Genomic DNA, 14,056 nt, shown 5'->3' with positions numbered 1-14,056 from the left:
CACTCTGTTGTGTCGCGTTGTATAAAATGTTTTCGCGCCCATCCGAAAGTGGCACCACCTCCTCTTATGGGTAATTTGCCAGCCTTTCGTATCAACCAGATAAAACCATTCTCGTCTGCTGCTGTAGATTATGCGGGGCCTTTTGATGTGTGTTTGGGTCGGGGTCGAGGTGTGCGCACGTTTAAGGCATATATTTGTGTCTTCGTATGTACAGCCACCAAGGCTCTTCATTTTGAGCTCGTGTCGGAGTTGACCTCCGAGGCCTATCTAGCCGCCTTGAGGCGTTTCATCGCACGGCGTGGTCGCTGCTCGAAACTCATTTCCGACCAAGGTAGAAATTTCATCGGAGCCTACAATATACTTAGTGACCTTATGAAAGGGGCTTCCGGAGCCGAACGAATCGAGTTCGTGTTCAACCCTCCTGGTAGTCCACACTTTTCAGGCTTGGCCGAAGCTGGGGTCAAGTCTGTAAAAACGCATTTGTCGCGTGTCGTTGGCTCGCAACGCCTAACTTACGAGGAATTTTACACAGTCCTCACGCAGATTGAATCCATGTTAAACTCTCGTCCTCTTTCGCCCGTTAGCTCAGACCCTAACGACTTCTCGGTATTGACCCCCGGTCATTTTCTAACTATGGAACCCCTTACTATTTTACCCGAAAACAACTTCCTTGATGTAAAGTTAGGTTCATTGCAGAGATGGAAATTGTTGCAACAAATCCATCAAGATTTTTGGCGCAAATGGCACCTTGAATATTTACACACTTTGCAACAGCGTCACAAGTGGTATAATAGTCGAAGGGAAATTTCGATCGGTACTCTTGTACTCATTGTTAACGAGCAATGCAGTCCAATGAAATGGAAAATCGGTCGCGTCTCGAAACTTCATCCCGGGACTGATGGTGTCTGTAGAGTTGTCACGGTGCGTACAGAAGTTGGCGAATTCAAACGACCTATCGTTAAACTTTGCCCTCTGCCAATGGAGGATTTGAAATAAAACAGTACTCTTTGTTAACTTGTAATGTCGTAAACAAATATTTCTTCGTTCGTGTCGTTTTATAGTTTTAATTTTTGCTTATATATCGTGTTATAATTTAACTTCGGTTAAAATACAATGTATTTTGGTGGGCGGAATGTTCAGAATTGTACTATATTTCGCCTGGCAACATCACAAACATAACTTTAAAAAAAAATAACTTTTTGAAAATTTAGTTTTGGAACGTCTCTCTAACCCTCTTGCTTTCGTGTCGTTATAGAGGTCAGACGTGTGACCCTCGAATAATTTTGAATCCTTTCGAACCATTGTCGTATTTGCCGAAAGTTACTTCTAGTGCAACAGTGCCTTTAGACTGGGAAGACAATCCATCGCTCGAGTGTTTTTGCCACAGTTATAGGTAACTCGGTAATCTGAGGTAAGTCGGCGAGCTGAAGGTACTGCAGGAGCCTCCCTGGCTGTTGGTTCTCGAGCCTGCGTATGTCACACAGCAGGTCATCTAGGTGAGTCTTTCTCTTTTAAAGGCATTTTCTCGTCTATTGTCGTATTTTTATAAGTTGCACTTTCGTATCAATTTTTTACCCAAATTTAGTATATCGCAATTTTCCCAATACAGTCCACTTTTAATATTCAACAATTACAAATTAGAAATAATCAATTAAAAAATGAAAAATCGTAAAATTGCTTCTCAAGAAGCCACGTTTTTATTCTGTTTTTAAATATGCAGGCAGAAGTTGCACTTCTCACGTCATCCGGTATTCGATTATAGACCTTAGGGCCTATTACGTAAACCGATTGTCCGGTTTTTCTCAGTCTGTGCGCTTGCGTCAGCAAGTCGGTACACTGAGCGTTACTGCGCAAAGCATGACTTTCATTTCTACCTTTTTTTGCGAACATGTTTATATTTTCGTGTACAAAGGTGACTATTTGCTGGATTACAATGCAAGGTAAGGGCATAATTTTATATTTTATGAAATATTCGCGCGCTGATACATCGCTGGGTATTCGCGCAATAGCGCGGACACCACGCTTCTGCATACGAAATATGCGTTCCCAGTCCGCTGCCCTACCCCATAGTTCAGTACCATACGTGATCAGAGAGTGCACGGTCGCGAAATAGCACGTTCTTACCACATCTCTCGACGCAGTTTTAGCGAGACGGCGCAAAGCGAAACAAGCTCGCCCCAGGCGCGTGCACCAGTCATCTATGTGCTCATCCCAACAAAGACCGCTGTCGATAGTAAAACCCAGTAACCGAGTGGACTCAACCTGTTGAAGGAATGTGCCGCCCACTGGGATCTGCAAAGGTTGCAGTTTGTGGCCGTTTAGCGAGAAACGCATGAAACAGGTCTTTTCCCTGTTTAAAGCCAAACCGTTTGCCGTCAACCATGTATGTATCTTAGTGACTACTGTAACCAGGCTTTGTTCCAGCTCAGACGGTGATGGAGCGGAAACCACAGCGGTCACATCGTCGGCGTACATAAAGATATCGGCCCCATCTACGGATACCGGCAAGTCGTTTAAGAGGATGCTGAAAAGAGTGTTGGACAGACACGAGCCTTGTGGCACGCCCATTGCAGTCTCCAGCTCTTCTGATGTGGTCTGCCCCCCGTCTCCTGAAACTACTTGTTTCCTGTTAGACATGAAGGAAGCTATAAGCGACAGAGCTGGACCCCGTATTCCGTAGTGTTCGAGCTTGTCCCTAATGAGCTCGTGATTAGCAGTATCGAACGTGCGGGACAGGTCGCAGCAGATGACGGCGACGTGGCGGGCGGCCTCGCGCGCGCTCAGCACGCGCCACACCACCTCCCGCACGAGGTCGGTGGTGGAGCGGCCGTGCCGGTACGCGTACTGCCTCTCCGATAGCACATCTCGCGGCACCCAGTACGACAACAACCTCGCGTTAAGGCCCACTTCAAATATTTTGCTAATCACTGGTATCAAGGAGATCGGTCGGTAGGATTTAATATTTGATTTATGTCCTTTCCCTTTGTACAGCGGTGAGATTTTTACTTTTTTGAGGGTTTCTGGGTAAATGCCCTGGCGAACACATAGGTTAAATAATCTGGCAAGTGCGATGCTAATGACGGGGCATACGTCTTTTAGGACGTTCGGTGACAATTCATATACGTCCGTACTACTTTTATGTGCGATTCGCCGTTGTAGTGTTGACAACACTTCTTGTGGAGTGAAGTATTTGAATCGCAGTGACGAGTCACTGGGCGGCAGCCCGCGCGTCAGCACGCCGGCGCAAGCGGCGCGGTCGGCCGGCGGGGCGCCGCATGCGCTTGCGGCGCTCACAAATTCGTAATTTATAGCGTTCACGGCTTCTGTTTTAGACTTAAAAGGCAAACCGTCACAGTCCCTGATAACGTCTGTAAAGTCCACACGATCCCGAACTTTACGCCCTAACTCGGTATTGACTACTAACCACATTTGCTTGCTTTTATTGCTAGAGTTTTTTATCATTTCTGAATAGTACCGCGTACGCTTTGCTGACAGCAATGACTCATAGCGGGTGGATAGCTCTGCGGTACGAGCCGCGATGCTCTCGTTATCGGGGAATTTTTCCTTTAGATCCAAACAGTCAAAAAGCAACAGTTTCATGTTGAGGACCTCACTGTCCACCCACGAGTTTTTGTTCGTTATGGATGGCAGTCGTTTTTTAGGAAAACAAATATCGAATTTGTTACCTAACAAAGTACAAATTGCACTGGCAAGCTTCTCACAGTCATACTCATGCCGCAAAACTATTTCATTCCAGTCAATAGATATTAATTCGAGAGCGAACTTGAGCTTGTTTGAATGTGTAAGTAATCTTTTTGGTGTTGTGGGTAATTGTGTCCGATTCCTATCGTAAACAAAGGTGAGTTTTTGCGCGGAGTGGTCGCTGAGTTTAGTATCAACATTAACGACTGACACACGGTCACCCGGGATGTTTGTATAAGCATGATCGAGTAATGATACGCAGTTTCCTTGCTTACGAGTTGGAAAATCCACATGTTGCGTAAAATTACTGGTTGATAGTATTTCTGCCAGCTTTTTCTTGTTCGAAGAAAATTGCAATAAGTTGATGTTAACATCACCCATTATAACAGAACAGCAAGACTCGTTATTCAATTTATCAAGTAATTTCTCAAATAACTGCAGATATTCGAGATCGTTAGTTAAGGGAGAGTGATATACTGCTATTATAAGCAAATCATGTTCGGTTAAATATAAACCGCAAACATCAAACAACTGTTCAACGGATAAGTCTTTGTACTCAGGTCTAGTAATGGCTTTAATTCCCGAACGTACGTAAATGCAACTTCCGCCGTGGATGATATTTGGGCGACAATATGAAGACAACAAGTCATAGTTATTCAAAGTTACAGATGTCAGTTGATCGTCTCGAAGAAAATGCTCAGTGATGATCAACACGTCACACTGAAGTCGGTTATTCAATAGGACTTCCATTCGCCTAGTCTTCCCAGCCAGGCCGTTAATATTCTGATGGCATACGATCAGTCGATCAGTCACGCGTGGCGGCCGTGTGTCCGCGCTCGGTGTCGGGTGCACTGGCGGCGGGGGCAGAGCGCCCGTGGTGGGAGCTGTGTGACGCGCGCCCCGCGCGTCGCGCGCTGTATCGAAACCACTCGCTAACTTCTACGCCGGCCGGCCAGTTATCCGGAGACATAAAAAAGTTGAACTTGCTCATTGGGAATGTTATAGCGAATGACGAGTAGTGTTCGTGCTTCAGTTTTAATTTGTCAACTTTGTAGTCACTGGTTGCTGGTGATTTTCTAAACATATACTCCTTTACTGCATCGCTAGAAGTTTCGGGTTTGAAGAAGCACGCATGGATTTTTTTAGTACGCTCAGTGGTCTGCAGCTCGTTGTCTATCGGTCCAGTGCCTCGCACAGTTACTCGTTGCGATTTACGTTTTTTGTGCTTTGCTACTTGCCATGGGGGTTCAACTAGAGGTTCAGCCCGGGAATCTTCAAGCTGACTTGGGTCCTCGTGGCTCGAAACAAGTGGTGATGCAGTGTTTGTCGCCGTGTTGCCTAGTTTGTTTTCAGTTGAGGTTGTTGAACCCATGCTGATGTGGGTACTCGCTGACGTAGATGTAGGTGCACGCGCGGGGTCGGCGCGCACAGTCGGTAGAGATACCCTCTGTTGGTTTTTTGAAGCCGGTAATATCGGTTTCTTTGTCAGTAACGATGGTTTTTTACTCACACTTTGCGCAAAGGATTTGCGTTCCTGTACGCTCACTGTCACTAAGGAGGTTCTGGGAGAGTCGGCGTCGCCTGTCATCGGGTGATTGTTGCTGCAGTGACATTTTGTGCAAACGAACTTTTGCTGGTCTTGACTCACTATTTTGTCTTCAAGCTTCTTTAACTCCGTCAGAACACTTGTGATTTTAATTTCAATCGGTGCTAAGAACCTGCTTATAACTTTTTCTAACGATTCGATCGTTGATTTAGCCATTTTACGAAGGATATAAAATTTAGCACACCTCTCGCCTCGCGGTTGGCGGGTGAACAATATATATACGGTATGGTGGGAAGTACTTGGGGTATGGTGGTAAGTACTTGGGGTATGGTAGTAAGTACTTGGGGTATGGTAGTAAATACTTGGGGTATGGTGGTAAGTACTTGGGGTATGGTGGTAAGTACTTGGGGTATGGTGGTAAGTACTTGGGGTATGGTGGTAAGTACTTGGGGTATGGTGGTAAGTACTTGGGGTATGGTGGTAAGTACTTGGGGTATGGTAGTAAGTACTTGGGGTATGGTAGTAAGTACTTGGGGTATGGTAGTAAGTACTTGGGGTTTGGTACCAAGTACTTGGGGTATGGTGGTAAGTACTTGGGGTATGGTGGTAAGTACTTGGGGTATGGTGGTAAGTACTTGGGGTATGGTGGTAAGTACTTGGGGTATGGTGGTAAGTACTTGGGGTATGGTAGTAAGTACTTGGGGTATGGTAGTAAGTACTTGGGGTATGGTCGTAAATACTTGGGGTATGGTGGTAAGTACTTGGGGTATGGTGGTAAGTACTTGGGGTATGGTGGTAAGTACTTGGGGTATGGTGGTAAGTACTTGGGGTATGGTAGTAAGTACTTGGGGTATGGTGGTAAGTACTTGGGGTATGGTAGTAAGTACTTGGGGTATGGTAGTAAGTACTTGGGGTATGGTAGTAAGTACTTGGGGTATGGTAGTAAATACTTGGGGTATGGTGGTAAGTACTTGGGGTATGGTGGTAAGTACTTGGGGTATGGTAGTAAGTACTTGGGGTATGGTAGTAAGTACTTGGGGTATGGTAGTAAATACTTGGGGTATGGTGGTAAGTACTTGGGGTTTGGTACCAAGTACTTGGGGTATGGTAGTAAGTACTTGGGGTATGGTAGTAAGTACTTGGGGTATGGTAGTAAGTACTTGGGGTTTGGTACCAAGTACTTGGGGTATGGTGGTAAGTACTTGGGGTATGGTGGTAAGTACTTGGGGTATGGTGGTAAGTACTTGGGGTATGGTGGTAAGTACTTGGGGTATGGTGGTAAGTACTTGGGGTATGGTGGTAAGTACTTGGGGTATGGTAGTAAGTACTTGGGGTATGGTAGTAAGTACTTGGGGTATGGTCGTAAATACTTGGGGTATGGTGGTAAGTACTTGGGGTATGGTGGTAAGTACTTGGGGTATGGTGGTAAGTACTTGGGGTATGGTGGTAAGTACTTGGGGTATGGTGGTAAGTACTTGGTGTATGGTGGTAAGTACTTGGGGTATGGTGGTAAGTACTTGGGGTATGGTGGTAAGTACTTGGGGTATGGTGGTAAGTACTTGGGGTATGGTAGTAAGTACTTGGGGTATGGTAGTAAGTACTTGGGGTATGGTCGTAAATACTTGGGGTATGGTGGTAAGTACTTGGGGTATGGTGGTAAGTACTTGGGGTATGGTGGTAAGTACTTGGGGTATGGTGGTAAGTACTTGGGGTATGGTAGTAAGTACTTGGGGTATGGTGGTAAGTACTTGGGGTATGGTAGTAAGTACTTGGGGTATGGTAGTAAGTACTTGGGGTATGGTAGTAAGTACTTGGGGTATGGTAGTAAATACTTGGGGTATGGTGGTAAGTACTTGGGGTATGGTGGTAAGTACTTGGGGTATGGTAGTAAGTACTTGGGGTATGGTAGTAAGTACTTGGGGTATGGTAGTAAGTACTTGGGGTTTGGTACCAAGTACTTGGGGTATGGTAGTAAGTACTTGGGGTATGGTAGTAAGTACTTGGGGTATGGTAGTAAGTACTTGGGGTATGGTGGTAAGTACTTGGGGTTTGGTACCAAGTACTTAGGGTATGGTAGTAAGTACTTGGGGTATGGTCGTAAATACTTGGGGTATGGTAGTAAGTACTTGGGGTATGGTAGTAAGTACTTGGGGTATGGTAGTAAGTACTTGGGGTATGGTGGTAAGTACTTGGGGTATGGTAGTAAGTACTTGGGGTATGGTAGTAAATACTTGGGGTATGGTGGTAAGTACTTGGGGTATGGTGGTAAGTACTTGGGGTATGGTGGTAAGTACTTGGGGTATGGTGGTAAGTACTTGGGGTATGGTGGTAAGTACTTGGTGTTTGGTACCAAGTACTTGGGGTATGGTAGTAAGTACTTGGGGTATGGTAGTAAGTACTTGGGGTATGATAGTAAGTACTTGGGGTATGGTAGTAAGTACTTGGGGTATGGTAGTAAGTACTTGGGGTATGGTGGTAAGTACTTGGGGTATGGTGGTAAGTACTTGGGGTATGGTAGTAAGTACTTGGGGTATGGTAGTAAGTACTTGGGGTATGGTGGTAAGTACTTGGGGTATGGTGGTAAGTACTTGGGGTATGGTAGTAAGTACTTGGGGTATGGTGGTAAGTACTTGGGGTATGGTGGTAAGTACTTGGGGTATGGTGGTAAGTACTTGGGGTTTGGTACCAAGTACTTGGGGTATGGTGGTAAGTACTTGGGGTATGGTGGTAAGTACTTGGGGTATGGTGGTAAGTACTTGGGGTATGGTGGTAAGTACTTGGGGTATGGTAGTAAGTACTTGGGGTATGGTAGTAAGTACTTGGGGTATGGTCGTAAATACTTGGGGTATGGTGGTAAGTACTTGGGGTATGGTGGTAAGTACTTGGGGTATGGTGGTAAGTACTTGGGGTATGGTGGTAAGTACTTGGGGTATGGTAGTAAGTACTTGGGGTTTGGTACCAAGTACTTGGGGTATGGTAGTAAGTACTTGGGGTTTGGTACCAAGTACTTGGGGTATGGTGGTAAGTACTTGGGGTATGGTGGTAAGTACTTGGGGTATGGTGGTAAGTACTTGGGGTATGGTGGTAAGTACTTGGGGTATGGTAGTATGTACTTGGGGTATGGTCGTAAATACTTGGGGTATGGTGGTAAGTACTTGGGGTATGGTGGTAATTACTTGGGGTATGGTGGTAAGTACTTGGGGTATGTTAGTAAGTACTTGGGGTATGGTAGTAAGTACTTGGGGTATGGTAGTAAGTACTTGGGGTATGGTGGTAAGTACTTGGGGTATGGTAGTAAGTACTTGGGGTATGGTAGTAAGTACTTGGGGTATGGTGGTAAGTACTTGGGGTATGGTGGTAAGTACTTTGGGTATGGTGGTAAGTACTTGGGGTATGGTGGTAAGTACTTGGGGTATGGTGGTAAGTACTTGGGGTTTGGTACCAAGTACTTGGGGTATGGTAGTAAGTACTTGGGGTATGGTAGTAAGTACTTGGGGTATGGTAGTAAGTACTTGGGGTATGGTAGTAAATACTTGGGGTATGGTGGTAAGTACTTGGGGTATGGTGGTAAGTACTTGGGGTATGGTGGTAAGTACTTGGGGTTTGGTACCAAGTACTTAGGGTATGGTAGTAAGTACTTGGGGTATGGTAGTAAGTACTTGGGGTTTGGTACCAAGTACTTGGGGTATGGTAGTAAGTACTTGGGGTTTGGTACCAAGTACTTGGGGTATGGTGGTAAGTACTTGGGGTATGGTGGTAAGTACTTGGGGTATGGTGGTAAGTACTTGGGGTATGGTGGTAAGTACTTGGGGTATGGTAGTAAGTACTTGGGGTATGGTCGTAAATACTTGGGGTATGGTGGTAAGTACTTGGGGTATGGTGGTACTTACTTGGGGTATGGTGGTAAGTACTTGGGGTATGGTGGTAAGTACTTGGGGTATGGTAGTAAATACTTGGGGTATGGTGGTAAGTACTTGGGGTATGGTGGTAAGTACTTGGGGTATGGTGGTAAGTACTTGGGGTATGGTGGTAAGTACTTGGGGTATGGTAGTAAGTACTTGGGGTATGGTGGTAAGTACTTGGGGTATGGTGGTAAGTACTTGGGGTTTGGTACCAAGTACTTGGGGTATGGTAGTAAGTACTTGGGGTTTGGTACCAAGTACTTGGGGTATGGTGGTAAGTACTTGGGGTTTGGTACCAAGTACTTGGGGTATGGTAGTAAGTACTTGGGGTATGGTAGTAAGTACTTGGGGTATGGTAGTAAGTACTTGGGGTATGGTAGTAAGTACTTGGGGTATGGTAGTAAGTACTTGGGGTATGGTAGTAAGTACTTGGGGTATGGTAGTAAGTACTTGGGGTATGGTAGTAAGTACTTGGGGTATGGTGGTAAGTACTTGGGGTATGGTAGTAAGTACTTGGGGTATGGTAGTAAGTACTTGGGGTATTTATTTATTTATTCAATCTTACAACTCTCATTACAGGTATACACCCAATACGACAGTGAAGCAATCTTAAACACTAAACATTATTACAACAACACAATTACATAATATCATTGATAACATATCACTAACATGATGGCTTTTGCGAATTCACTCAGAGAGCAGCAGAATAAGTCAATTGTCTCTGCTACAGTGTTAAGATTGCGCAATGCGCGTGTGAACGGCGCCTGCCCGAGCAGGTTAGTGCGTGAGCGCGGCACCGCCAACAGGCTCGGCCGCCGCCGCCGCCACACGTACCGATCGGGCACGTTTAGCCCTATCAGCCGCAACACCTCCGGATTGTGCATCTTTCCTCGTAACAACTTAAATATATACTCTGCCAGGGCTGCCTCCCGCCGCGTCTCCAGCTTGGTGTATCCTACCATACCCAGGACGAATAGTGTATGGTACCAAGTACTTGGGGTATGGTAGTAAGTACTTGGGGTATGGTGGTAAGTACTTGGGGTATGGTGGTAAGTACTTGGGGTATGGTGGTAAGTACTTGGGGTTTGGTACCAAGTACTTGGGGTTTGGTACCAAGTACTTGGGGTATGGTAGTAAGTACTTGGGGTATGGTAGTAAGTACTTGGGGTTTGGTAGTAAGTACTTGGGGTATGGTGGTAAGTACTTGGGGTATGGTAGTAAGTACTTGGGGTATGGTAGTAAATACTTGGGGTATGGTAGTAAGTACTTGGGGTATGGTAGTAAGTACTTGGGGTATGGTGGTAAGTACTTGGGGTATGGTGGTAAGTACTTGGGGTATGGTGGTAAGTACTTGGGGTTTGGTACCAAGTACTTGGGGTATGGTAGTAAGTACTTGGGGTATGGTAGTAAGTACTTGGGGTTTGGTACCAAGTACTTGGGGTATGGTAGTAAGTACTTGGGGTATGGTAGTAAGTACTTGGGGTATGGTAGTAAGTACTTGGGGTATGGTGGTAAGTACTTGGGGTATGGTGGTAAGTACTTGGGGTTTGGTACCAAGTACTTGGGGTTTGGTACCAAGTACTTGGGGTATGGTAGTAAGTACTTGGGGTATGGTAGTAAGTACTTGGGGTATGGTGGTAAGTACTTGGGGTATGGTAGTAAGTACTTGGGGTATGGTGGTAAGTACTTGGGGTATGGTGGTAAGTACTTGGGGTATGGTGGTAAGTACTTGGGGTATGGTGGTAAGTACTTGGGGTATGGTGGTAAGTACTTGGGGTTTGGTACCAAGTACTTGGGGTATGGTAGTAAGTACTTGGGGTATGGTAGTAAGTACTTGGGGTATGGTAGTAAGTACTTGGGGTATGGTAGTAAGTACTTGGGGTATGGTAGTAAGTACTTGGGGTATGGTAGTAAGTACTTGGGGTATGGTGGTAAGTACTTGGGGTATGGTGGTAAGTACTTGGGGTATGGTAGTAAGTACTTGGGGTATGGTGGTAAGTACTTGGGGTATGGTGGTAAGTACTTGGGGTATGGTGGTAAGTACTTGGGGTATGGTGGTAAGTACTTGGGGTATGGTGGTAAGTACTTGGGGTATGGTGGTAAGTACTTGGGGTTTGGTACCAAGTACTTGGGGTATGGTAGTAAGTACTTGGGGTATGGTAGTAAGTACTTGGGGTATGGTAGTAAGTACTTGGGGTATGGTAGTAAGTACTTGGGGTATGGTAGTAAGTACTTGGGGTATGGTAGTAAGTACTTGGGGTATGGTAGTAAATACTTGGGGTATGGTGGTAAGTACTTGGGGTATGGTGGTAAGTACTTGGGGTATGGTGGTAAGTACTTGGGGTTTGGTACCAAGTACTTAGGGTATGGTAGTAAGTACTTGGGGTATGGTAGTAAGTACTTGGGGTTTGGTACCAAGTACTTGGGGTATGGTGGTAAGTACTTGGGGTATGGTGGTAAGTACTTGGGGTATGGTGGTAAGTACTTGGGGTATGGTAGTAAGTACTTGGGGTATGGTAGTAAGTACTTGGGGTATGGTAGTAAATACTTGGGGTATGGTGGTAAGTACTTGGGGTATGGTGGTACTTACTTGGGGTATGGTGGTAAGTACTTGGGGTATGGTGGTACTTACTTGGGGTATGGTGGTAAGTACTTGGGGTTTGGTACCAAGTACTTAGGGTATGGTAGTAAGTACTTGGGGTATGGTAGTAAGTACTTGGGGTTTGGTACCAAGTACTTGGGGTATGGTAGTAAGTACTTGGGGTTTGGTACCAAGTACTTGGGGTATGGTGGTAAGTACTTGGGGTATGGTGGTAAGTACTTGGGGTATGGTGGTAAGTACTTGGGGTATGGTGGTAAGTACTTGGGGTATGGTGGTAAGTACTTGGGGTATGGTAGTATGTACTTGGGGTATGGTCGTAAATACTTGGGGTATGGTGGTAAGTACTTGGGGTATGGTGGTACTTACTTGGGGTATGGTGGTAAGTACTTGGGGTATGTTAGTAAGTACTTGGGGTATGGTAGTAAGTACTTGGGGTATGGTAGTAAGTACTTGGGGTATGGTGGTAAGTACTTGGGGTATGGTAGTAAGTACTTGGGGTATGGTAGTAAGTACTTGGGGTATGGTGGTAAGTACTTGGGGTATGGTGGTAAGTACTTTGGGTATGGTGGTAAGTACTTGGGGTATGGTAGTAAGTACTTGGGGTATGGTAGTAAGTACTTGGGGTATGGTAGTAAGTACTTGGGGTATGGTAGTAAGTACTTGGGGTATGGTAGTAAGTACTTGGGGTATGGTAGTAAATACTTGGGGTATGGTGGTAAGTACTTGGGGTATGGTGGTAAGTACTTGGGGTATGGTGGTAAGTACTTGGGGTTTGGTACCAAGTACTTAGGGTATGGTAGAAAGTACTTGGGGTATGGTAGTAAGTACTTGGGGTTTGGTACCAAGTACTTGGGGTATGGTAGTAAGTACTTGGGGTTTGGTGCCAAGTACTTGGGGTATGGTGGTAAGTACTTGGGGTATGGTAGTAAGTACTTGGGGTATGGTAGTAAGTACTTGGGGTATGGTAGTAAGTACTTGGGGTATGGTAGTAAGTACTTGGGGTATGGTAGTAAATACTTGGGGTATGGTGGTAAGTACTTGGGGTATGGTGGTACTTACTTGGGGTATGGTGGTAAGTACTTGGGGTTTGGTACCAAGTACTTAGGGTATGGTAGTAAGTACTTGGGGTATGGTAGTAAGTACTTGGGGTTTGGTACCAAGTACTTGGGGTATGGTGGTAAGTACTTGGGGTATGGTGGTACTTACTTGGGGTATGGTGGTAAGTACTTGGGGTATGTTAGTAAGTACTTGGGGTATGGTAGTAAGTACTTGGGGTATGGTAGTAAGTACTTGGGGTATGGTGGTAAGTACTTGGGGTATGGTAGTAAGTACTTGGGGTATGGTAGTAAGTACTTGGGGTATGGTGGTAAGTACTTGGGGTATGGTGGTAAGTACTTTGGGTATGGTGGTAAGTACTTGGGGTATGGTGGTAAGTACTTAGGGTATGGTGGTAATTACTTGGGGTTTGGTACCAAGTACTTGGGGTATGGTAGTAAGTACTTGGGGTATGGTAGTAAGTACTTGGGGTATGGTAGTAAGTACTTGGGGTATGGTAGTAAATACTTGGGGTATGGTGGTAAGTACTTGGGGTATGGTGGTAAGTACTTGGGGTATGGTGGTAAGTACTTGGGGTTTGGTACCAAGTACTTAGGGTATGGTAGTAAGTACTTGGGGTATGGTAGTAAGTACTTGGGGTTTGGTACCAAGTACTTGGGGTATGGTAGTAAGTACTTGGGGTTTGGTACCAAGTACTTGGGGTATGGTGGTAAGTACTTGGGGTATGGTGGTAAGTACTTGGGGTATGGTGGTAAGTACTTGGGGTATGGTGGTAAGTACTTGGGGTATGGTAGTAAGTACTTGGGGTATGGTCGTAAATACTTGGGGTATGGTGGTAAGTACTTGGGGTATGGTGGTACTTACTTGGGGTATGGTGGTAAGTACTTGGGGTATGGTGGTAAGTACTTGGGGTATGGTAGTAAATACTTGGGGTATGGTGGTAAGTACTTGGGGTATGGTGGTAAGTACTTGGGGTATGGTGGTAAGTACTTGGGGTATGGTGGTAAGTACTTGGGGTATGGTAGTAAGTACTTGGGGTATGGTGGTAAGTACTTGGGGTATGGTGGTAAGTACTTGGGGTTTGGTACCAAGTACTTGGGGTATGGTAGTAAGTACTTGGGGTTTGGTACCAAGTACTTGGGGTATGGTGGTAAGTACTTGGGGTTTGGTACCAAGTACTTGGGGTATGGTAGTAAGTACTTGGGGTATGGTAGTAAGTACTTGGGGTATGGTAGTAAGTACTTG

At 45.5% G+C, this 14,056-nt stretch overlaps 1 protein-coding gene across 2 annotated transcripts; it reads left to right on the top strand.

Moving 5' to 3' along the window:
- The first annotated feature begins 1,818 nt into the window (after window positions 1-1,818).
- Window positions 1,819-2,702, top strand: LOC126382042 (uncharacterized). 2 transcript variants are annotated; one of them, XM_050031728.1, is made up of 2 exons: window positions 1,819-1,940; window positions 2,425-2,702. In XM_050031728.1, the coding sequence occupies exons 1-2, from the start codon at window positions 1,858-1,860 to the stop codon at window positions 2,678-2,680; spliced, it is 339 nt and encodes a 112-aa protein (XP_049887685.1). In that variant the 5' UTR covers window positions 1,819-1,857; the 3' UTR covers window positions 2,681-2,702. The 2 variants fall into 2 exon arrangements, with proteins under 2 accessions (XP_049887685.1, XP_049887686.1); XM_050031729.1 differs by having other exon boundaries at window positions 1,824-1,940; window positions 2,430-2,702.
- Window positions 2,703-14,056: the final 11,354 nt, after the last annotated feature.

Source organism: Pectinophora gossypiella, chromosome 3 (genome assembly GCF_024362695.1).
Source record: "Pectinophora gossypiella chromosome 3, ilPecGoss1.1, whole genome shotgun sequence".
Classification (NCBI taxonomy): domain Eukaryota; kingdom Metazoa; phylum Arthropoda; class Insecta; order Lepidoptera; family Gelechiidae; genus Pectinophora; species Pectinophora gossypiella.
This window is presented reverse-complemented; position numbering and strand designations above follow the sequence as displayed.

Coding starts and splice junctions, on each gene's coding strand:
- LOC126382042 (XM_050031728.1), top strand. CDS start 1,858: ATGACTTTCATTTCTACCTTTTTTTGCGAACATGTTTATATTTTCGTG. Junction 1,941..2,424: donor TTGCTGGATTACAATGCAAG/GTAAGGGCATAA, acceptor GCTTTGTTCCAG/CTCAGACGGTGATGGAGCGG.